Genomic DNA, 25,948 nt, shown 5'->3' with positions numbered 1-25,948 from the left:
ACAGTCTCCCCAGCTATAAGCGGCAGCCCTACTTACTCCCCACTTCCGATTCCTGTCTCCAATTCTCCCTCCCCTCATTTTCCATGGGGCACCCAAAGTCATCTTTAAACATTTTTTTTCTTTTTGAGATGGAGTCTCACTCTGCCACCAAGGCTGGAGTGCAGTGGCACAATCTCAGCTCACTGCAACCTCCACCTTCCGGGTTCAAGCAATTCTCCTGCCTCAGCCTCCCGAGTAGCTGGGATTACAGGGGCATGCCACCACACCCAGTTAATTTTTGTATTTTTAGTAGAGACAGGATTTCACCATGTTAGTCAGGCTGGTCTCGAACCCCCGACCTCAGGTGATCCACCTGTCTCGGCTTCCCAAAATGCTGGGATTACAGGAGTGAGCCACCTCGTCCAGCGTCTTTAAAAATGATGATCACCTAGCATGCGTACATGCAGCCCAGGACAGCTTTGAATGAGGCCCAACACAAATTCATAAACTTTCTTAAAACATTGAGTTTTTGTGTGTGATTTTTTTTTTCTTAGCTTATTAGTTATCGTTAATGTTAGAGTATTTTATATGTGGCCCAAGACAATTCTTCGTCTTCCAACACGGCCCAGGGAAGCCAAAGGATTAGACACCCCTGTGATTAGTTCCTGGCTGGAAACCCTTTAATGGGTTCTTATTGCAGTCAAAGCAAATTCGAAGTCAGCACAGTCTACAGGCCCTCCATCACAGCCTCCCAGCAGGGGAGCTGGAGCACAGTTAGGCCCACATGAGCCATAGGTTTTCTGAGATTGTGCTCTTCTCAGCCCCTGGTGCAGCCAGGTGGGGCCTGGGGCAACCTGAGGCACCAGAGCTGTCCAGTGTGGTTCTGTCTGTTCCCTGCCCAGCTCCACAGAAAGCAGTCCCCTTACAGCACAATGCAAGACAGCCCTCCACTGCCAGCCTCAGTGGAGGTCCTTGGAAAGGGACACAAATATCACTAGTTTCCAGGTGTGACATGACAGGGGAAAGGTGGGAACTCGTCACCCTGGTGATCCGGACCCTATGTGGCATCAAACCCCTCCTCCCCAAGCTCTCTCCCCTCCAGCCAGACGAGGTGAGTTGCTTTTTCTAGAACACCCCCAGCTGGTTCTGGCCTCAGGCCCTTTTTGTGTTCCCTCTGTCCTGATCACTCTGCTCTGGTCTCCACAGGGCTGGCTCCTCCTGGTCAGCTGGGCTTCCGCTCTCATTTCGCCTCCTGGGGAGATCTCCCTGACCCGGCTACACCGGCAGCAGCAGCACTGTTCGAGTTTGTCCCTAACCCTTATCATATCTGACTTTATCTTGTTCAGGGATTTGTCTTTTTGCTGCTGCTGGCTCCCTTATCCAGATCAGAGTTCCACAAGAGCAGAGGTGTGTCTGCCTAGTCTCGTCACTGCCCTGGGGTATAATTCCAGACCTCACGAACACTGTTTCTCCACCACCAGCAGCTCGGGTCCTGCACTCTATCTGGTGAGACCTGTTTCTTCCAGTCTGCTGGGAAAGCCATAGCCTGCATCAACACTGGCTTCCTCAGCTGGGTTCTCTGCAGGCCCCATGACTTCATCCCTCCAGCAGCTAGGCATGGAGACCTGAAGACACCACTGGACGTCCCTCCCTTTGCTCATCTCTCTGCCTCCGAACAGATACATGCATATCACCTGCCATCGCAAACCTTTCACCTACAAGCTCCTGGTCTAGTTCAACCAACCACAACAGAGCTAGCTGGGGAGCTACAGCCCTTTCCATCAAAGAGCTTATACTCTAGCAGAACTGTCATGTGTGGATAATAAGAGAAAATAAGATAAGCCCTATCTGAGAAATACAAAGAAAGTGCTATGGGAGGCAGAGTGACAAGAAAATTAAAGGCACGGGAAAACAAGCCTGGGTCCAGATACGGCCCCAACTCTGTCTAGTGTGAGACTAGACAGGTAACTCAGTCTAAGCCTCAGTTATCTTCTTCTGCAAAATGGGTATAATCAGACCTACCTCATCAACTTATTTGAAGAATTCAATAAGACGATGTACATAAAGTAATTAGCAAAGCATCCAGCACAGAGTAGGTTTTTAAAATTCATGGCAGGCAACGTGATGACCGCCATCACCAGCTAAATGGGGAGAAAGAAAACATCTCCGTGTGTGGGGGGGCAGTAAGTGAGCGGGATGTGAGTGGATGGAACTCTGTGGGTGAGCGGCACTTAGATGCTGCTGGTGCTATCCTGGCATCATGTTCACTGCCACACGTATGTCACATGTCAACTCAGACTCAACATGCACTGAACCAAACTCAGCGTTCTCCCTCCAAAAGCTATGACCACTCCCTCCTGGTCAAGCAGTGGCACTGAGGCAGTAGAGGCTGAGGCATTATCTTCAAGTCCCTCTACCACTTCCTGCATCCTTCGGATCCTCCTCATTCCCAGTGACGCCACCCAGGATCAAATGGGGGTTGTCCCTCACCTGACGCACTCCCTCTAACCCATGCTAGCACGCTGACTGGTCATGCCATTTTGCAGCCCCAAGTCTCAGCCACCAGAGCCCATCATGCTCTGGCTCAACCTACCTATCACCCTCTGAGCCATGGCTGCTAGCCGCGGGTTGAGCTGCGTCCCCCCAAAAGATACATTGAAGTCCTAACCCCTATACCTTAGAACGCGAACTTATTTAGAAATAGGGTGATTGCAGAGGTAATTTTAAGTTAAGATGAGATCATACTGAAGGCGAGTGGGTCTTGATCCAATGTAACTGTTGTCCTTATTTTAGAAGAGCAGAGAGACACAGAGAAGAGAATGCTGTGAAGACACAGAGACACACAGAGGGAAGACGGCCACGTGAAAAAGAGGCAGAGCTGGGCGCTGTGGCTCATGCCTGTAATCCCAGCACTTTGGGAGGCCGAGGTGGGCGGATCACGAGATCAGGAGATCAAGACCATCCTGGTTAACAGTGAAACCCCGTCTCTACTAAAAATACAAAAAAAAATTAGCCAGGCGTGGTGACGGGCGCCTGTAGTCCCAGCTACTGGGGAGGCTGAGGCAGGAGAATGGCGTGAACCCAGGAGGCGGCGGAGCTTGCAGTGAGGGGAGATCGAGCCACTGCACTCCAGCCCGGGCGACAGAGCGAGACTCCATCTCAAAAAGAAAAAGAAAAGAAAAAGAAAAAGAAAAAGAGGCAGAGACGAAAATGATGCCAGCACAAGCCAAGGAATACCTGGGGCTACCAAAAGCTGGAAGAGGAAAGGAAGGAACCTCTCCTAGCGCTTTAGAGGGAGTATGGCTCTGCCAACACCTTGGTCTTGAACTTCTAGCCTCCAGCACTGTAAGATACTACATTTTGGTGGTTGTAAGCTACTCAGTTTGTGGTACTGTGTTACAGTAGCCCTCAGAAACGAGTACACCTCCCTGCGTGTCTCCAAGGTCCAGCTCAACAGAATTCTTTTTCCTGGAACATCTGGAATCCCTCCCTCCCCCACACCCCACTCAACTATCCAACGCAACACGTTCACTCTGTTGTATCTCTGCTAAATAATGCATTACCCTCTTCTTGCCCTTCCAGACTCCTACCTGTCCTTCAGAACCTACTGTTGTCACAAAGTCTTTCCTTACCCTCCAGGAGGATAAGCCTTGACTTTGACTTCGGAAGCACGTGAAACTGTCTTGCAGCCTTTTCATGTCTCATGTAGACATCCGCCTGTTGTCTGACCACTGACTATTGCTGCCATCAGTTGTGTTTTGCTGTGGAGCATCCACCCTTTCTCCGGCCACTCCTTCCACATGACTCATGGGGCTGCTCACGCCTGTTCCCTGATGTACAACAACCCACCACAAGAAGTATCATTAGTTTCCAGGTGTGACACAACACAGGAGAGGTGGGAACTTGCCACCCCAGTGATCTGGACCCCGTATGGCATCAACCCCCTCCTCCCCAAACTCTCTCCCCTCCAGCCAGACAAGGTCAGTTGCTTTTTCTTTTCTTTTTTTTTTTTAAGATGGAGTTTCACTCTTGTCGCCCAAACTGGAGTGCAATGGCATGATCTTGGCTGACCACAACCTCCGCCTCCCAGGTTCAAGCGATTCTCCTGCCTCAGTCTCCCAAGTAGCTGGGACTACAGGCATGCACCACCACGCCCGGCTAATTTTTGTATTTTTAGTAGAGACGGGGTTTCACCATCTTGGCCAGGCTGGTCTCGAACTCCTGACCTCATGATCCACCTGCCTCGGCCTCCCAAAGTGTTGGGATTACAGGCGTGAGCCACTGTGCCTGGCTGAGTTACTTCCAGCTGGTTCTGGCCTCAGGCCCTTTTTGTGTTCCCTCTGTCCTGATCACTCTGCTCTGGTCTCCACAGGGCTGGCTCCTCCTGGTCAGCTGGGCTTCCGCTCTCATTTCGCCTCCTGGGGTGATCTCCCTGACCCAGCTACACCCACAGCAGCAGCAGCACTGTTCGAGTTTGTCCCTAACCCTTATCATATCTGACTTTATCTTGTTCAGGGATTTGTCTTTTTGCTGCTGCTGGCTCCCTTATCCAGGTTAGAGTTCCACAAGAGCAGAGGTATGTCTGCCTAGTCTCGTCACTGCCCTGGGGTATAATTCCAGACCTCACGAACGCTGTTTCTCCACCACCAGCAGCTCGGGTCCTGCACTCTATCTGGTGAGACCTAATGATAGTTTCCCGTGTCATGCCCCACCTGGATACTAACACAGTACAGGACTCCACTGCACGCTAATCACACTAACACAACCTCCTGTCCTCGGTGAACCGGCCCGTGACCCATGAGCCAAGCAGGGCTATTGTGAATTTAAACTTGGAATTTTCTGAACCAGAGAATGAGAAAGAGCTCTTTTTTCCCCCTCTGGAATATCAAGCTATAAGCATGCAACCCCAGAAGGGTAAGGGCTTCCTTGACTACCACATGGAGGAACTTGAAAGAATGGGCCAACTGGCTCAGAAGCACAGAGAAAAAAACGGAGGCTCTCAGGGGCTTAGTTCAAGAGCCCCACCTGTGCCTCTTTTGTGTTTAGGTTGATGGAGTTGGGTTTCTGTCACTTACAACCGGAGAATCCTGGTTATTATACTGTAGGTCAGCTATCCCCCACCTTCCTGGCACCAGGGACCAGTTTCATGGAAGACAATTTTTCCACAGACAGGGGTTAGGAGGGATGGTTTCGAGATGCTTCAAATGCATTACATTTATTGTGCACTTTATTTCTATTATTATTATATTGTAATATATAATGAAACAATCACACAACTCACCATAATGTAGAACAAGTGGGAGCCCTGAGCTTGTTTTCCTGAAACTAGATGGTCCCATCTGGGGGTGACGGGAGACACTGACAGATCATCAGGCATTAGATTCTCATAAGGAACGTGCAACCTAGATCCCTCGCATGTCCTGTTCTCAATAGAACTCGCACTCCCGTGAGAATCTAATGCCGCTGTTGATCTGACAGGAGGCGGAGGTCAGGTGGTAACGTGAGTGATGAGGAGCGGCTGTAAATACAGATGAAGATTCACTCACCTGCCGCTCACCTCCTGCTGTACAGCCCAGTTCCTAACAAGTCATGGACGCTACCAGTGGCCTGGGCGTTGGGAACCCCTGCTGTAGGTGATCCAGGATATGCCAATGAACAAGACAAATCCCTGCCTTCAAGCTGCTCACCGGTCAGTGAGGGAGGTGGATAATTTCATTATGTAAGAGGATTTGGAACACATGAAGCACAGGATGTTCTCAAAGTGCACCAAGTGTGTATACTTGTGTGTTGGGAAAGCATTTCTCAAAAGAAGTTAAGTGTAAGCTGAGCCCTAAGGTATACATAGACATTAGCATTATTCGTCTTATTGTAACAAAAATATCTACGACGTACCAAGTAGCTACTACTCTAATCATGTTTCACATATTTCTAACATTTAAAACACTCTGTAAAATAGACATCCAAATTCCCATTCTACAGAGAGGGCAGCTGAGGCAGAGAGAGTTTAAATAGCTTTCCAAGACTACACAGCTGGTATGAGCTCAATGCATCTTACGCCAAGGCCTGCCTCATCAGGGTGCCATATTGAAGACTGCAGACCCCTACAGTTAGGAAATGGCAAAGCCAGAATTTGAACCCAGGCCTTTCCAACCCAAATTCCTATGCTCTTTCCACTACAGCCATGCGAGGGAAGGCTGTCTGGAGCTGGGCCGGTCCACAGGAGGTATCGTATTAACTAGGTCATCGTGTTACAGGAGCCAGCCTTTGGCTAGGAAAGTCCTGAGACTCACGCTTGGTGGTGCCAGCCCCGACAGCCTGACTCACATCCACACGAACCACGTGAGCCCAAGAAAGAGGCAGAATGCCCGTGACCCCATCTGACTTCCAAGGATGGGTACAGGAACCAGAATGTCAGTGTGGTCAACATGTTTTCTTCCTGTGCACACAAGCTACACAGGAAATCAGAATCTGAAGTTTGCCTTAGTTAGTGTGGACTTCATTAATACTAAGAAAATTCAAATAGAGCATCCAAAAAGTCCTTTACTTTGTGAAGCTTAAGGGCTTTTTCTCCACTATAGATTGACTTTTTTTTTTTTGGTCGGAGTTTTGCTCTGTTACCCAGGCTGGAGTGCAGTGGCAGGATCTCAGCTCACTGCAACCTCCGCCTCCCAGTTTCAAGCAATTCTCCTGCCTCAGCCTCCCAGATAGCTGGGATTATAGGCACCCGCCACCACACCTGGCTAATTTTTGTATTTTTAGTAGAGACAGGGTTTCGCCATGTTGGCCAGGCTGGTCTCGAACTCCTGACCTCAGGTGAGCCACCTGCTTCGGCCTCCCAAAGTGCTGGGATTACAGGCGTGAGCTACGGCGCCCAGCCTGTGGATTGACCTTTGACAGTGGGTCTGGGATACTCAAAGGCTGTTGAGCCACCATTTCCTCTTGCCTGGTTCCATGGACTGAATGTTTGTGTCCCTCCAAAATTCATATGTGGAAACCCGAAACCCCAGTGTGTCCGTATGTGGACACAGGCCCTTTAGGCGATAATTAGATTTAGATAAGGTAATGAGGGTTCCATCAGCTTCCATGAGGAGGTAAGTGCATTTGTGAAAAGAGGGCTTGGCTGGCCGTGGTGGCTCACACCTATAATCCCAGCATTTTGGGAAGCTGAAGTGGAAGGATTGCTTGAGCCCAGGAGTTTAAAATCAGCCTGGGCAACATAGCAAGAGCTTTCTTTACAATAATAATGATTCATTAATTAATAAGAGGGTTCTTTCTCTCTCTCTCATTAAGTATGTCTATGGCTTCGGGGTAATGTCAAGTTAATGTGAGTCCTTTTCCTAGTTTTCATTGACTTCTAAGACCTAGAATTTATAAATTAGAGTCTACCAGTGACTCAAACTATCTGAACTTCATTTTACTCATATGTAAGTGAGGATAATAATGATAATCTTATAAAATCCCTGCAAGGATCTAATGAGAGAATTTATAAATCACATTGATAGGATATGGCACCAAGTAGATGCTCATTCGAAATCTTTTCACTCCAAAAAAAAAAAAGAAGAAAAAAAAGAAATCAGTTCTCCTTTCAGACCCTTCATGTGTTCCAATAATTAGGATGATAACATCAGAGAGAGAGAGAGCGCCCTCTCTTATTAATTTATTATTATTAATATTGTAGAGATGGGGTCTTGCTATGTTGGCCAGGCTGGTCTTGAACTGTATTCTCCTTGTGAGAATATAGCAAGAAGGGGGCCATCTGCAAGCCAGGAAGAGAGCCCTCACCAAAACCTGACCATGCTAGTACCCTGATGTTGGACTTCCAGCCTCCAGAACTGTGAGAAATAAACATTTATTGTTTATGCCATACAGTCTATTGTATTTGTTACAGCAACCCCAGCTGACTAATATGGCTGGCCAGTGCCAAAAATACACTGCCTGAATGTTATCCCTGCTTGCCCAATTTTAGTGATGGCCCTCAATGTAATCTCCCCTTGGACTTGTTAATGTCCTCATCTTGGGAACAGCTATCTTAATTTCTTTTCTTTTTTTTTTTTTTTTTGAGACGGAGTCTTACTCTATCGCCAAGCTGGAGTGCAGTGGCGCAATCTTGGCTCACTGCAACCTCTGCCTCCCAGGTTCAAGCGATTCTCCTGCCTCAGAATCCCAAGAGGCTGGGACTACAGGTGCGCACCACCATGCCCAGCTAATTTTTGTATTTTTAGTAGAGACAGGGTTGGCCAGGATGGTCTCGATCTCTTGACCTTGTGATCCGCCTGCCTCAGCCTTCCAAAGTGCTGGGATTACAGGCATAAGCCACCGCACCCGGCCAGCTATCGTACATTTCTACAGCAGGATGCAGTTTTGAGTTCCTTTGCCGGGTGTAGGTTCCATGAGATGGGGCTTAGAGTTGCAACTCTAGCCCCAAGCACAGCACCTTGGTGGGGCAGCGCTGCCCCAGCAATATCTAATGAACAAACAAACAAAACTTGGAGAAACTCAGGTGGTTTGATTGGGAAAAACATGTCAGTTCATTTTTCATGTAATCACTTAAGCGGATACTTTCAGGGCTCAATGCCTTCCCCACTGTGTGTTAAAGTTCATAGCTTAACTCTCAGAAACAATCTCATTTCCTTTATTTGCAATTCTTTGGAGAGGCTGTACCCACCCCAAAAAATGCAGCTTTATGAACTGGCCTGCACGTCACCTTTTTCCCCCTTCCTGGCCACTGTCTCCATTTAGTGGGACTAATTAATAAGCAATAAAATGACCTTGTTATTTGGAAAGCTTTCCTTTCTCCCAAGTCTATCTGGGCAGGCTCAGGCCAGTTCACCATCAGGGGTCCTAATTAAAGTCTGAAAATACATTGTAAAGCAAAGCTGGAAATACAGAGCCAGACATTACAGCAGCCTGTTAACAAGAAAATCAACGCAAATTAAGACACAGCCAGACAGAAACCAAAGCAACTTGCCATTGCATAAATTATGTGTATTAGAATCAAGGAACGCTAGCACTAGAAAGGCTGCCACAAAAGCCCCGGAGAGACATAACGTCGCAAAGTTAAGCGTGTCCAGCCTTCATTTACAAGGAATTTAAAATAGATGATGAGGCGTTCTGTGGCAACTCTCTACATTGCTATGTGACTGGAATAAAAACTGTCTTTGCTCCATTCATAATTTAAAGGCATGGACATGAAAATAGGTTTTTAAAATCTTTTGCTGTGGCCTTTTTGTGTAGAGGGACAGGGTCAGGAAATGGGAACTGGAAAGTAGCTGAAGAAAACTTAGAGAAGCAGCTCAGCCCGACCTCCACATTGCCTTCTGTTAAATGGGAACACGGCTGACTTATTCCTCAGAAGGTTGTCAAGTGAGATCATTGAGATCACGGACACACAGGCCCTTTGTAAGCTACAAGCAAATGTGGCAGCCAATAGTGAACTTGGTGCCTTTCATCTACTCATTCATTCATTCATCCATTTCTACTCTTGTTCTTTTTGTTTCTTTCCCTTTTTTTTTTTTTTTGAGATGGGGTCTTGCTATGTTGTCCAGGCTGGAGTGCAGTGACTATTTACAGGAGCAAGGATAGTGCACTGCAGCCTCAAATTCCTGGGCTCAAGCAATCCTCCTGTCTTAGCCTCCTGGGTGGCCTCCCAAGTAGCCACCACACGTCACCACATCCAGCCTCTTGTTCTTTTCCAGAAAGGATTCCTGGCAGCTGAGCTTGCTTATGGTCCTTGGCAAATTTCTCCTTTCCTTTTCACCATTTCGTATATATATGCACATTCACATTCAAGGAAGCACACACACAAGGTATAGGACAATGCAACATACACACAGGCATCTATGCACCTCCTGAACCTGACATCTCTCTCCATTGCCACAATTCTGAGTCAAGCCATCCTGGAGATCCCTGCAACGTGACCCCTGCCCTTCCAGCCGCCTGTGTGGGCCATCCTGGTAAGCTGGAACATCCCATCTCAAATGCAGGGGGACGACTTCAGTCATTCAGGATCCCCACAGCGTGCAGGATCATGTCCAATCCTGTAAACATGTACACGACACACGGTACCAGAGGCCCAGTCCCTCCATCCAGCCTCACGCTCCCAGCCCTGCCATACTCAACTGCTAGAATGCAACAGCCCCTGGAGAGCGAGGGTTTTTGGTAGTCTGGATCACAGCTGTGTTCCCAGCACCTGGGACAGTGCTCCGAGGGAGGCCCTAGCAATCAGGTCTGGGTCTTTGCTCTTGCCTTCCCTTCTGCCTACAACACTCTCCTCTCCCTTTATTTTAAGCCTCAGCATTCAAGTCTTAACAGATAATCTTTATTGACGACCTCCTGACTCTGCTCTAGAGAAATGACATTTCTCTTCCTGTAGCCCCACGGCACCTTTTTTTTTTTTTTTTTTTTTTTTTTTGAGACGGAGTCTTGCTCTGTCACCTAGGCCAGAGCGCAGTGGCATGATCTCGGCTCACTGCAACCTCCAACTCCAGGGTTCTAGGTGATCCTCCTGCCTCAGCCTCCCGAGTAGCTGCGACTACAGGCACACGCCGCCACACCCGGCTAATTTCTTCTGTATTTTAGTAGAGATGGGGTTTCACCGTGTTGCCCAGGCTGGTCTCAAACTCCTGGGCTCAGGCAATCTGCCCCCCTCGGCCTCCCAAAGTGTTAGGATTATAGGCATCAGCCACTGCACCCGGTCATGGCACTATCTTTAACAGGATTCCTCACTGCAAGCTTTATCACCGAAAGCATGAGAAGCCCAGCAAGGCGCCTTTCTCTTTCTTGACTGAGACCAATCTATAAGTGATATGCTAGTTGTATCCCCTAAGCTGTCAATTCAGATGCATCCATCTCAGGTTATAAAAGCACGGAAGTAGGAGATATGGCAGGAGTCTCCACTCTCACAACACACTACCCTCCTGCATTGTAATGGCTGGTTTTCTTGTCTTTATTTGCCATCAGGCTATCGGTCCCCTAAGGGCAGAGCTGGCTAGGGTCTCCCAGCATTTATCTCATGTCCTCCTCTTCGTAGAGATTCACTGTTGAATGACTGTATTTGGGAGGCTTAAAAGAGGAACTATTAATAGCAATTGGACCGGCTACTTTGAACTTGCAGTTGGTTAAGCAGGCTGGCACCAAGGCCCCACTGGTTAATATTTCAGTTCCTTTTCTTTTCTCTAAGATTGGCTACCATCTAGGTCATTGTGTTCCTGCCTGTCCCCATCTATTAAACAGAGCCATGAGGTAAAAACCTGAAGTCCATTTTGTTCAGCACGTACCTGGCCCCAGTTGAAAGGTGGGCATGACAAGATTTTGATGTCTATTTGACCCATTTACCCAAGTGCAAAAATACAAAGTCGCCCGTCCCACCACGCCGAGAGCTGACAAAGAGAAGTCAGGATGGGACCTCCCAAAGCTGGCATCTCAGAGATAATGGTGAAGGTCACAGGACAAGAGGATTTCTCCCCAGTGAGGGTCCTCCCAACCCCGAATCTGAGTTACTGTCAGGGATAGGAATACAGCTGAAAAGGAATTACCTGAAAGAGGAAGGGTCCTTCTCTCTCTAATATTGGTCTTGTTTAGAATGTCCTTTCTGCCCTCATCCCCATACTGTCCAACAGACATCAAGACCTCGTCGCAATCCCCTGCCGTGTGACTGCCGACCCGGTTTGCATCTTCCATTAGGTTACTGCCAAATCCCCAAGGCAGCAGGGTGGCTAAGAAAAAGAGGTCGGAGAGGTAACAGGGTGCATGAACTCTTGCAAAAAGCCAATTCTGAGAACACAAATCAAGCCAAGTGCTCAACTAAATTGACAGCTCAATTCATTGCTCACTGAGGCCCGTTTTAGAAACAGCCTCAAGTCCCTGGGAGCCCCTGACCTTCCTGTGGTGAATACTGATCTTTGATTCCTAGCTAAGCCACTGCCTATAACTCCTAGCAGCAGCAGCATTGACTTGACTCCAAGTTAAACCAGGGGTAGAGAAGGGAGAAAGCAGAGAAGAAACGAGATCAAGGTGCAAAGTTAACATATTGCAAATCAACGTACATAAGTAACACAATTACGGTGTGCTGTCACCTGCACCTCTGAGTCAGACTGGCAGACAGGTCAAGCAAGTGGGAAGTATCTGGGCTCTGCTGCCTGTGACCACCTCTCTCTCACGATCACTGGGCATCCTCCTTCTCTCTCCCAAGAGACCTGTGAGTCATTAGGTGCCCAGGAGCTCAAATCCCCATTTCGAAATCCTAGGCCATTGCCTGAATCCAGCCACCTGCCAGGAGTCATATGCAAGGTACTTCCCAGCCTGAGAATTTTCAAGAAATAGCGTCACTTGTTTACATCACAGGTGAGACCAGCACTGGCTTTCCCTGGGTCTGAGATGTGCTGCCAGCAAGAACCAAACTACTGTTGAATCATCAGGGTTATTCACTGAGCTCTCAGAGTTATCTTAAATATTTCCAGACTGCATGAGGAGCTGAAAAAGATGCCAACAGAATGTGTTTGTCCTCTTCTCTTTTTTAAACCATGAGCAATTCATCCCTCTGTCCCCTATTGTAATACAAATTGCTTTTCATCTCCCGTTTTAATTGCTTTTTTTTTTTTTTTTCCCCCTGAGACAGAGTCTCGCTCTTGTCACCCAGGCTGGAGTGCAAAGGCACAATCTCAGCTCACTGCAACCTCCACCTCCCGGGTTCAAGACATTCTCCTGCTTCAGCCTCCTGAGTAGCTGGGATTACAGGCACCCACCACCATGCCTGGCTAATTTTTGTATTTTTAGTAGAGACGGGGTTTCACCACATTGGCCAGGCTGGTCTTGAACTCCTGACCTCAGGTGATCCGCCAGCCTTGGCCTCCCAAAGTGCTGGGATTACAGGTGTAAGCCGCTGTGCCTGGCCAATTGCTTAAAATTTTTAAGTTTTAGTTGATTACTAAGTCCCTGACATTTTCACTTAAATTTCATTTCAATTATCTTCTGGCTATCTTATCATTTTTAAACTGGTAAGTGTCCAACAGCATAGCCCAGCTCAGATCTGCAAAGGACATTGGCAAAATGACATCCCACAAGGTCAAGGGCAAAATAGGTTGGCTGCTTAACCTACTGACATGTGCAAGGGGACCTGGGCCTTGCAGTGCATACACGAGCAATCTCTCAACACTGGGGAGCCCCGAACAACAACGCCCTCTGATAAAGCGATGTCTGCTAATTTGCGGTAGCTTTGGGTTTTTCACATACAAATAAAAAAAAAAAGTTCATCATTATTTTTCATGTAGCCAATCTCTAAGCTAGCAAACCCACAAACGAGATAATCTACCCACACATGGCAGAGAGCTGATTATAACAGTAAAAACGCTTCCTAACTCTCGGCCTCAGTTTCTCCCTAAGGGATATGGTGACATGAGTGCTCTTTGACCTGGGCTGCTCTAAATAGGCTTAAGGCTGTGGGATTTTAGGCCATCATCCCTATTTTATCTCCATGTAGATGGCGTTTAGAAGTCTGAAAAGGGATACCAAAATACGAAGGCACTGAAAGATTCTGCTTTTCTTCCCCCAAAGATTCCTTTTTTCCTTTAACGAATAATGACATCATAATTGTGGTATGGATGGTGCTCTTTCTGTGCACAAAATGGGTAAATCACATCTCCTGTAGCCAGGCTAAAAACAAACAAAAAACGAATAGCGTGTGCTGGCCACAAACTAAAAGGGAAATGTTACTGAGACCTTTCGGTGTTGACTTGGGGATTTGGTCTAGGAATGAGAAGAAACAAGCAGATTCTAAGTCCTACAGCTCAGCCTGGGGAAGGGTGAGAGTCTGGGAATAGACAGAGCCAGGTGCTTTTGGAACAGAAGCTGAGAAAACAGGCCTCACCCTCCAGCCAGAGGACGGCAGGATGAACAGGGGAGCAGGGCCGGTGTCATAGGGAATCATTAAGTGCTAGCACCCATCAAGCACCAGTACATGCCAGGGACCCTTTTGCTGCCTTATATGATCTTATTTCCTCCTCACAATAGTCCTGTGATGTAGGTGCTATTATTTTCCCATTGCAGAGATGAGCAAACTAAGGCCCAGCAAGGTTTAGTAACTAGCCCAGCGTCCCAAAGCTAGCATGTAACAGACCCAGGCAGTCTAGTTCCAGCTCTCATGCTCGGGTTAGCCCATGTGTGCACACCTAGAAGTTTAGATCCAGGAGTCCAAGTACGTGAACAATTATTGTTTGAGCACCTACCATCTGCCAGGCATTGTTTTAGCCACTGAAGACATAAATAAGACAGATAAGGAGGCTCCTATAAGGAGGTGATATTCCAGTGGGAGAGACAGGCAATACAGAAGTAAACAAAGAAGATCATTTGAACAGTGATACAGGTCATGACACAGAACAGGAGAATGGGTAGGAGACGTGCATGGGGAAGGAAGGCAATGTTGGAGAGAGTGGTCAGGAAAGGCCTCTCTGAGGAGATGGTATTTGAGTGGAGGCCAGAAGGATGAGAAGGGATCAGCAGCTTGAAGCCTAAGAAGAGAGCTTGCCAATAAGGGGTAACAGCCAGTGCAAAGCCCCTGAGGCAGGGAAAAGCATATGTTCAAGGAACAGAAAAAAGTGCAATGTGAGGAACATGAGGAGAGGGTTGGAGATGAAGCGGGAGTGGGCGGGATAAGATCACAGGTGCCTGAAACTGCAGCCATCACACATCCCCAGCTGGGTGAGCCTCCGGAACGATGGTTACATCAACCATTTTGATGACTGACATCTAAATCCCATTTCTGGCCGGGTGCAGTGGCTCACGCCTGTAATCCCAGCACTTTGGGAGGCTGAGGCGGGTGGATCACCTGAGGTTGAGTTCAAGACCAGCCTAGCCAACATGGTGAAATGCTGTCTCTGCTAAAAATACAAAAATTAGCCAGGTGTGTGGCACACACTTGTAGTCCCAGCTACTCGAGAGGCTAAGGCAGGAGAATCACTTGAACCCAGGAGGCAGAGGTTGCAATGAGCCAAGGTCGCATCACTGTACTCTAGCCTAGGCAACAGAGCAAGACTTCGTCTCAAAATAAAGAAATACATACATACATAAATACATAAATAAATAAAATACAATCCCATTTCTCAGGCTGCCTCTTATGTTTGGACAGCACAAAAATCCTTCATTAGCACCAAAGGGAGAAAAAAATGATGAGATTCCAATCTTTTTTTTTTTTTTTTTTTTTTGAGACAGGGTTTCACTCTGTCACCCAGGCTGGAGTGCAGTGACGCGATCATAGCTCACTGTGGCCTCAACCTCCTGGGCTCAAGCGATCCTTCCAACTCAGCCTCCAGAGTAGGTAGGACCATGCCCAGCTAATTTATTGATTTTTTTGTAGAGATGAAGTCTTGCTATATGGCCCAGGCTGCTCTCAAACTCCTGAGCTCAAGCAATCCTTCCACCTCGATCTCCCAAAGTACTGGAATTACAGGTGTGAATCACCACGCCTGGCCTCCTCCTCTTTGACAGCCATATGGCAAAGCTGGCCAAATCTTGATGGATTCTCTTTGATAATACCCCAATTCTGCCCAGTCCTGAAAGAATAAGGCTCTAGAATGAGGAAATCTGAGTTTGAATGCTGGCTTGGCCACTCACCAACTCTGGGCGTGTTACTTAGCCTCAATTTCCTCATCTGAGGTATAAGAGAAAAAGTAGGGTGGTACCAAGAATTAACCAGGGTAATGCCTAGAGCCTGGCACCTTGCAAGAGCCTGGTAAGGGTTAGTGATTGTTGCAGCTGTTGTGTTGATTGAAATAAAGGTGTTGGTCCCGGCGCACAGCCAGCATAGGGATTACCAGGAATTTGTCACTGGAACTCCACCCCATCCTTCCAAGTTTTGTCATTGGACCTTTTATCACGCAGATTAGCCAATTGACACTGACATTACATATGGACATTTCTAGTAACAGTAACAAAAATAACCACAGCTAACATAGAACCCTACCCATTGCATGCTAGGCTCTATGCTGCTTACATAGATTACTTTTTTTTTTTTTTTAAATGAGACACTCTGTAGCCCAGGCTAGAGTACAATGGCATGATCATAGCTCACTGCAGCCTCGAACTCCTGGCATCAAGGGATCCGCCTGCCTCAGCCTCTGGAGCAGCTGGGATCACACACATGCCACACCACACCTGGTTTATGGATTGCTTTTTTTTTTTTTTTGAGATGGAGTCTTGCTCTGTTGCTCAGGCTGGAGTACAATGGCGTGATGTCAGCTCACTGCAACCTCTGCCTCCTGGGTTCAAGTGATTCTCCTGCCTCAGCCTCCCGAGTAGCCGGGATTACAGGCATGTGCCACCATGCCCCGCTAATTTTGTATTTTTAATAGAGTTGGGGTTTCTCCATGTTGGTCAGGCTGGTCTCGAATTCCCGACCTCAGGTGATCTGCCCACCTCAGCCTCCCAAAGTGCTGGGATTACAGGCATGAGCCACTGTGCCCAGCCCGGATTACTTAATTTAACCCTCACAACATCCTGTGAGGTAGGGGTGCTATCATTGTCCCCACTTACAGAAGAGGAAAACAAAACTCCAAGGGACGATGCAGCTTGCCCAGCTCACAGCTCACAAATAGGAAGTGGCAGAGCTGGGATCTGAACTCAAACTGTCTGGCTCCTGCCCTCTTAAGCATGACATTTAGTCTTCAATGTAACAGATACTGACTGACCACCTACTACATTACAGACTGCGTTAGAAGCAGAGGAAAAAGAGATATGTAGGCCCAGCACCGCGGTTCATGCTTGTCATCCCAGCACTTTGGGAGGCCAAGGAGGGTGGATCACTTGAGGTCAGGGGTTCGAGACCAGTTTGGCCAACATGGCAAAACTCTGTCTCTACTAAAAGTACAAAAACCAGCTGGGCGTGGTGGCGGGTGCCTGTAATCCCAGCTGCTCAGGAGGCTGAGGCAAGAGAATCACTTGAACCCAGGAGGCAGAGGTTGCAGTGAGCCAAGATTGCACCACTGCACTCCATCCTAGGTGACAGAGTGAAACTGTGTCTCAAAAAAAAAAAAAAGATAAGTAATATGGGTAATTGCACCAGACTGCCAGACTGAATAGTGTTCCCCTCAATTTCATATCAATCCAGAACCTGTGATGTGACCTTATTTGGAAATAGAGTCTTTGCAGATGTCATCAAGTTAAGATGAGGTCATACTGGAGTAGGGTGGGCCTTCAATCCAATGACTGGTATTTTTATTAGAGGAGGGGAGTCTGGCCACTGACATGAAAGAACACCACGTAACAACAGAGGCAGAGATAGGAGTCCTCAAGCCCAGAATGCCAAGGATTCCAGCAGGCACCAGAATCCAGGAGAGAGGCAAAGAATGGATTCTCTGTCAGAGCCTTCAGTCGTAACCTTGATTCTGGACTTCTGGCTTTCCGAACTGTCAAAGGACAAAGTAATGTTTTTTTGTTTTTGTTTTTTTTGAGATGGAGTCTCGCTCTGTCACCCAGGGTGGAGTGCAGTGGCACCATCTCGGCTCACTGCAAGCTCCGCCTCCTGGGTTCATGCCACTCTCCTGCCTCAGCCTCCCGAGTAGCTGGAACTACACGCGTGTACCAATACGCCCAGATAATTTCCGGATTTTTCGTAGAGATGGGGTTTCACCTTGTTAGCCAGGATGGTCTCGATCTCCTGACCTCGTGATCTGCCCGCCTCGGCCTCCCAAAGTGCTGGGATTACAGGTGTGAGCCACCGCGCCCGGCCAGGACAAAGTAATGTTTTAAGCTGTCCAGTTTGGAGTAATTTGTTCCAGCCGTCCTAGAAAATTCATTTGTTCACAAACGACAAGGAGCCAATAGAACCGGGCGTGGTGGCTTGAGCGTGCAGTCCCGGCTAGTCACCCCAGACCCTGTTGGGCATAAGAGTTTGTGTCTGAAAGTCACAGTTCCCCACTGGCCGTGAGTAGGCAGAGGGAGAAACCAGTGATGAATCAGTTCGTGGCCTCACAGGAAGCCCGGCTTTCCTGTCAACAAAGAAGAATGAAAAGCCGTCGGCCTCAGGCCAGAGGGCTATCCACCTGGCCACTGTCACGAGGCTCAGATGGAAAGAAACACTTTCATAAGGGGGTGGGGAGAAGGAGAGCCCGACGAACCACATTTGGCATCTGACCCCTGAGTCGCCCTTTCTGCTCAGAATGAGAGTGTGACGGTAGAGACAGCACATGAGAAAAAAAAAATGTGTGAGCTTCAAAAATCTCAGCTTAAATAATGGAATTAGTATTTCCTCACTAACCCGCTAGACACTGAAAGCAGAAGTTCCTAAGCATTTGGCAACCCAGGCCCTTTTGAGAATCTGGTAAATGCTAATGGATGGATGAACTCTCTCCCCAGAAAAATATTCCTATATGCAAAATTTGGGGTGACATTCCAGGGCATCTTGAGCTCCTAGAGCCCATTTATTGACAAACAAATATTAATTGTCCACTACGTACCAGGTACTGTGCTACATGCTAGGAATATAAGCGGGAAAGAATAGATGAGGCATTTTTCTTCCTGAAGTCCGGAGCTAGGAGGGAGGTGTGTAAGGAGGGAGGCTGCCATAACAAATTACCACAAGCTATGCGGCTTAAAACAACAGTACAGGCCAGACATAGTGGCTCAGACCCGTAATCCCAACACTTTGGAAGGCCAAGGCGAGTGGATCACTTGAGGTCAGGTGTTCGAGACCAGCCTGGCCAACATGGTGAAACCCCATCTCTACAAAAATACAAAAATTAGCCAGGCATGGTGGCAGATGCCTGTAATCCCAGCTACTCGGGAGGCTGAGGCTAGAGAATCGGTTGAACCTGGGAGGTGGAGGTTACAGTGAGCCAAGATCGTACCATTGCACTCCAACCTGAGCAACAGAGCTAGACTCTGTCTTAAAAAAAAAAAAAAATACAGTATAGGAGGCTAAAAGTCTGAAATGAAGATGTCAGCCGGGCTGGTACCTTCTGGAGGCTCTGAGGGAGAATCTGTTCCGTGTCTCTCTCCTGGTTCTGGTGGTTGCCGGCGGTCACTGGTGTTCCTGGCTTGTAGAGGCACGCCTCCAATCTCTGCCTCCATCTTCACGTCACCATCTCTCTGTGTGTCTCTGTGTCTTCTCCTCTTCTTACAAGGAAACGTCACTGGATTTAGGACCCACCCTAAATCGATTCTGAGATCATCGAGAGCCTTAACTCACAACATTTGCAAAGACCCTATTTCCAAATAAGGGCACATTCTGAGGCTCTGGATGGACATGAATTTAGGGAGTGTGCTATTCAACCCAACATAGTGGTCAGATGATTGAACAGCCACCACGGAAAGCAGCGAGGACCATCACAGAACGCCCGAGGCATCCACGAACGCTTTCCTGAGGCCCTCGTGTACAACTGAGACCTACGTAGTGACTAGAAACTAATTAAACAGAGGAAGTGGAGAGTGCACCAGGATGAACCCATCACACAGATGAGGGGAGGGCTCACCCCAAGACCACTCAAGAGAGAGGGGGCGGTGAAGAAACCAGTTTGGGGTTTTGTTGGTTTTGTTTGCTTGTTTTGAGACAGAGTCTCACTCTGTTGCCCAGGCTGGAGTGCAGCAGTGCAATCTCAGCTCACTGCAACCTCCACCTCCCAGGTTCAAGCGATTCTCCTGTGCGCCACCACATCCGGTTAATTTTTGTATTTTCAGTAGAGATGGGGTTTCACCATGTTGACCAGGCTGGTCTTGAACTCCTGTCCTCCAGTGATGTGCCCACCTTGGCCTCCCAAAGTGTTGGGATTACAGGCGTGAGCCACCGCGCCCAGCCAAACACCAGTGGTATGGGGTTTGAGTTTTATCCTTCGGGCTAAAAATGTCTTTGAAGGACTGGAAGAAGAAGAGTGTTTTTACAAAGTTCACCTTGATGGAGGTGAGGAAGAATTGGAGTGGGTGAGAACAGATGCAGAAACCGCCACCCACCAAGGGTGCATATCTCAGGAAAAGCATCAAGCTCTAGGATGCAAGTGGCCAAAATTCTGTGGAGATGCCCTATGCGTCATCCTAAGTGGTGAGCTGAAATGATTCCCCCCGAACCACACGGAGGAGTTCCGCCCAATGCAGACGGGATCCGAGCTGGACAATCAGACCAACGTTAGCCCAAGAAGAAAATCCTGAAGCCTGAAAGCTCTAACGCTTGTTTTCCATCTAAGTGGGAAAAGGAGCTGGGTGTTTTAACAAAAATCTGCAATAGCTATTTCCTAAACACTTCGACGCATCAGATGCATAGGCTCCTCTTTTGCAGTCCCTTAGAATTCAGTGTGCCTTAAACATAAGCCATGCCTCTCATAAATAAGTGAATCATGTCTCCCACGCTTCACACACTCTCCGCTGCTCTTCAAAGGCCATCTCCTCCCTTGAAACCCCAGGTTGGGTTCCATACCCTCGCCTCTGTTCTCCAAAACCTCTGGATGTTGGGGCTGGGTGCGGTGGCTCATGCCGGTAATCCCAGCATTTTGGGAGGCCAAGGTGGGCGGATCACCTGAGGTTAGGAGTTCAAGACCAGACTAACTAACATGGAGAAACCCCATCTCTACTAAAAATACAAAATTAGCTGGGCGTGGTGGCGTGCAGCTGTGATCCCAGCTACTTGGAAGGCTGAGGCAGGAGAATCACTTGAACCCAGGAGGTGGAGGTTGTGGTGAGCCGAGATCGTGCCACTGCACTCCAGCCTGGGCAACAAGAGTGAAACTCTGTCTCAACAACAACAACAACAACAAAAATCAGGATGTGGGCTCAGAAGCTATCTGCTTATAATTCTTATTTCTCTTATTTCCCTTTCTTTACTTTTTTTTTTTTTTTTTTTTTTTTTTGAGACAGTCTTGCTCTTGTTGCCCAAGCTGGAGTGCAGTGGTGCGATCTCAGCTCACTGCAACTTCCGCCTCCCGGGTTCAAGTGATTCTCCTGCCTCAGCCTCCCGAGTAGCTGGGATCACAGGTGCCTGCCACCGTGCCCAGCTAATTTTTGTATTTTTAGTAGAGATGGAGTTTCACTATGTTGGCCAGGCTAGTCTCCAACTCTTGACCTCAGGAGATTCGCCCACCTCGGCCTCCCAAAGTGCTGGGATTACAGACGTGAGCCACTGCGCCCGGCCTATTTACTTATTTTTTAAGAGACAGAGTCTCACTCTGTCACCCACACTGGAGTGCAGTGGCACGATCATAGCTCACTGCAGCCTTGAACTCCTGGGATCCAGTGATCCTCCCACTTCAGCCTCCCAAGTAGCTAGGATCACAGGAGTGTGCCACCACCGCTGGCTAACTTGCTTTTATTTTTTGTAGGAGTGGGATCTCGCCAGGTTGCCCAAGCTGGTCCCAAAATCATGGGCTCAGATGAACCTCCTGCCTGAGCCTCCCCCAGCATTGGGATTACAGCCATGAGCCACTGCATCCAGCCCCTTACTTTCCTTTTAACCTGTCTCTTCTACCAGACAATGAATAACTTAAGGGCAAAAATGTTTTATCTTGTTCACCTCTGTACTCCTAGCGCCTAACACATAATAAATGTTATGAGATAGATGGATGGGTGCTAGATGGCAGGATTTCTTCACGATGCTATGCTAGCTTCAAACCAAATTAATTAATAGATTAATTAAATCAGCATGGGTCCATCAATGACTCTTTAAGTGCTTTGCATGGCCCCTTCCCCTCTCAAGAACAGGAGTAAGACATCCAAAGACAGGTTGGCCTGGCATCTCAAGACTCACCTCATTCCCTCTGAAGCCATCTTATCAAGGTTGGCAGTGTCCTTTGTTTCTGCCCAGTTTGCTCCCAGGTCACCCCACCCCATGTCATCGGCCAAAATAATCACAAAGTTTGGCTTCCGGCCTCTTGTTTTCCCACTGATGCAAAAATCCACAAGAGGATAAAGAAATCCTGAGAAACTCACTCCCGCCAACAAAACCTTTAGAAAAAGCCAGCCCATGGCGGTTAAGACAGGATTCTGATTGTCTGGAGCGACGGCAGCCACCACTAGAGACTTTTCTGACAGCTTCCTTTCTGCTGACTTTCAAAGCAGGAAGTCTCTGGGGAGCAGAGGTGGCGTATGCAAGAAGATGCTGGTGGCAGCGGTGATGGCGGTGATAATGGCTATAGGAGTGTTGGGGGCGATAGAAATGAGGCCCCCATCTGGAATCCTAATTCAGAAGAATCAGGAAATGTGCAATCCCTAATTTGGCTTGATCTTCTATGGTCAGTGTTTCCTCACTGCAGCTCGGTAAAATGACTGGTTGTGTTCAATAATTTGACATCAATGTCAATAACTGCTCTTTGGCCACTAAGAAAGTGACCCTTCTGTATTGAGGGCTGTAGAGCCACAGCACAGGCCTTACATCTGTCTGGGACTCCATCTGGTGACTACAGGATGAGTTCTCGCATCTGCAGAACACCTGGATGTTCTAGAAGCCACAGTCAGCCCCGAATAAGTTTCTGAGTTCCAGATGGTTGAGGGCTTCATGTTTCTGTAAGGTTTCCTGAAAGAACAAAAATTGACAAGAAAACAGAGTTAAAACTGCCAGGGCAGCTGTGTTTTACTCAGTAGCTTAGGAAATAATCACTTTTCCATGCCAACAGATGTTTTTATTCAGATATTTAACTGATTCATCTGTTTCTCCACCTGAAAAATAGTGATGATAATAATACTCGCAATGGACCTGTAGTGACAGGGTTGGAAGTAACATTAGAGATGATCTCTGCCAGCCCACTCACTGTATAGATGAGGATATTGAGGCCCAGTGTTCTGGGTGGGACTAGGACCAGCCCCCAATGCTGCTAAATCCCAATGTGCCACTGAGAATTCTAGGAGAGGTAAGACCCTTATTACCAAGACATGGTTATATGTAACAGTCACACTATAACCTAATGTTTCTACATTTAAAAAAAAAAAAAAAATTGGAGATAGGGTCTTGCTACGTTGCCTAGGCCAGTCTTGAACTCCTGGCTCCAGTGATCCTCTTGCCTCAACCTCCCACATAGCTGGGATTATAGGCATGTGCCACCATGCCCAGCTAAAATTCTTTTTTTTGAGACTGAGTCTCACTCTATCACCCAGGCTGGAGTGCAATGGCACAATCTTGGCTCACTGAAACCTCTGTCTCCCGGGTTCAAGAAATTCTCGCCGGGAGTGGTGGTTCACACCTGTAATCCCAGCACTTTGGGAGGCCAAGGTGGGCGGCTCACCTGAGGTTGGGAGTTTGAGACCAGTCTGATCAACATGGAGAAACCCCAGCTCTACTAAAAATATAAAATGAGCTGGGTGTGGCGGCGCATGCCTGTAATCCCAGCTACTTGGGAGGCTGAGGCATGAGAATCGCTTGAACCCAGGAGGTGGAGACTGTGGTGAGCCAAGATCGCACCACTGAACTCTAGCCTGGGCAACAAGAACAAAACTCCATCTCAAAAAAAACGAAAAAAAGAAAAAAGAAATTCTCATGCCTCAGCCTCCCAGTAGCTGGGATTACAGGTGCCCACCAACACATCCCGGCACATTTTTGTATTTTTGGTAGAGATGGGGTTTCACCATGTTGGCCAGGCTGGTCTCAAACTCCTGACCACAAGGGATCTGCCCGCCTTGGCCTCCTTAAGTGCTGGGATGACAGGCGTGAGCCACCACACCCAGGCCCAGCTAAAATTCTTAACAGAAGTTAATCTGGGGGAAAAGGAAATGGTTTTAAAAAGTTAATAATAGAATCTAGGTAGAGGATATATGGGTGCTTACTATAGAACTCTTTTAATTTTGCTGTATGTTTGTAATTTTCATAATAAAATGTCAGAAAAAAATTCATAATTTTTTTTTCATGGAAATGTGTCCCTTTGCATCCTACCTATGTAATTTTAATAAGAAAATCTAAAGACATGTTCAGCCAGTGGTGCGTCCTACACGTGGAGGTACATACGAATCTGCTGTGGATTTTGTGTTTATTAAATCGCAGGTTCAGTAGGTAACGCTGGGCCTGGGATCTGTATTTCTAACAAGCCCATGTGAGGCCTGTACTGCTCGCCTTTGGATCACACTTTAAGTAGCATAGGTGCTGGAAAACAAAAACATCATGAGTCTAGTGCAAGAAGAAAAAAGAAACTGCTTAATCTAACTGATGACTCAACTTCAGTGGACAAACAAAAGCAACAAATCAGACTGAGTTTTGAAAGACGGGAATTGAAGGTTATACTTTAAGCTAGAGATTGCAAATGGAGCCAAGGATAAAACTAGATTAGCTCTAGTTCACTTAAAAGCCCTAAATTTGCAAGTTTATTTTATTTATGTATTTATTTATTTTTAAAGAGACAGATCCCAGCTCACCACAGTCTCAAACTCCTGGGTTCAAACGATCCTCCTGCCTCAGCCTCCCGGGTAGCTAGAACTACAAGTGTATGCCACCAAGCCCAGCTAATTTTTTTTATTTTTTGTACAGATTGGGTCTCACTATATTGCCCAGGCCAGTCTGGAACTCCTGGGCTCAAGTGATCCTCCCACCTCAACCTCTCAAAGTGCTGGGATTACATGCATAAGCCACCACATCCAGTCAATTAGGAAGTTTAATAAGGAGGAACAGAGTTGAAATTGTGGACCAAATAAAAATTTCAGTTGGCTGGGCATGGTGGCTCATTCCTGTAATCCCAATACTTTGGGAGGCCGAGGCAGAAGGATTACTTGAGGCCAGGGGTTCAAGATTAGCCTGGCCAACATAGTGAGACCTTATCTCTATATTTTTTAATCTAAAATTAACAACAACAACAATAACAAAGTTTCAGTGGAACACCCAATGTATGAAGCAGATTAAAGGAGAACCAATGTGTAAAAAAGATGGGCCTGGGATTATGACAGACACTTTTTCCAGTTGTACATCCTCGCCACCCAACCCAATTGATCAATCCACGTGGATGGGGGTGGTTAGAGGTATGTAAATTCTGGAAGACCTGGATAAAAACCAAAAGAATGGGCAAATACACACTTCATCAAAATAAAAGGAAATCCAAGTACACAGTCATGTCATCTGGAGGCCAATGAATCAATTGTTCAGAAACGCAAATTCTTTTGTTTCCCAAAAGGAGATGTATTATCTCAAACTCAATTAGACTCAACTGGTATTTGTTGATCTTGAGACTCCAAAGATGTCTCCCTTTGTAGGAGAAAGAGCCTTAGCACAAGGAGGGTAGTTAACAAATGCCTGTGGTCCCACTGCTTGATTCCAAGATCATTCTACTGGCTTCTGACCATGTGCAACAGACACAGTAGACTTTTCCTCTTAAAGTTTCTTAGCTTGGAACACTAGAGCAGCCTCATGCCTGGTCAATAATTCATTTCAGAATGGATCCAATGTAGAAGACTTCAGGGAAAAAAAATTCACTTAAGAAAGAAGCTAAAATTAAGGTAAGAATATAAATAAACAGATTGTGTTTCTTCAGTGTTCCATGATGAAACATTCCATTGAGGATTTTCAAAGAGAATCATTACTTAAAATTTTCATAGAATGGAAATAAGCAAATCTAGCCAGCACACCATTGCATTATTCTTCACACCCACACCTCCAGGGAGACATTTAATCCTTTCCCCATTTTTGTTTTAACTAAATGGAAAAGGCAGACCAGATACTCAAAGAATGGATGCCCAGGTACAGACTTTGATTAAGATCTAAGCTCAAACTTAGAGCTCAAGTGTGATAAAGAAAATGGGGCTGGGCGCGGAGGCTCATGCCTGTAATCCCAGCACTTTGGGAGGCCAAGGCAGGCGGATCACCTGAGGTCAGGAGTTCAAGACCAGCCTGGCCAACATGGTGAAGCCCTATCTCTACTAAAAATACAAAAAAATTAGCTGGGCATAGTGGCGTGCACCTGTAGTCCCAGCTACTTGGGAGGCTGAGGCAGGGGAATCACTTGAACCTGGGAAGCGGGGGTTGCAATGAGCTGAGACTGCACCACTGCACTCCAGCCCGCGCAAAGGAGTGAGATTCCATCTCAAA

The 25,948-nt window shown here is 47.3% G+C and overlaps 1 protein-coding gene across 8 annotated transcripts in view; it reads right to left on the bottom strand.

Annotated features, from left to right (window-relative positions):
• The window catches only part of LOC105469045 (arylsulfatase G), a 153,252-nt gene that overhangs the window by 81,865 nt on the left and 45,439 nt on the right, over nt 1–25,948 (bottom strand). For all 8 annotated transcript variants that reach the window (XM_011719610.3, XM_011719605.3, XM_011719612.3 and 5 more), the window contains exon 2: nt 21,698–22,462. In XM_011719610.3, coding sequence (XP_011717912.2) covers nt 21,698–21,915 — 218 coding nt within the window. In that variant the 5' untranslated portion in view covers nt 21,916–22,462. The remainder of the gene's footprint in view (nt 1–21,697; nt 22,463–25,948) is intronic.

This window comes from Macaca nemestrina, chromosome 17, assembly GCF_043159975.1.
Source record: "Macaca nemestrina isolate mMacNem1 chromosome 17, mMacNem.hap1, whole genome shotgun sequence".
Lineage (NCBI taxonomy): Eukaryota > Metazoa > Chordata > Mammalia > Primates > Cercopithecidae > Macaca > Macaca nemestrina.
Note: the sequence above shows the minus strand (reverse complement) of the source record. Positions and strands in the feature narration are given on the sequence as shown.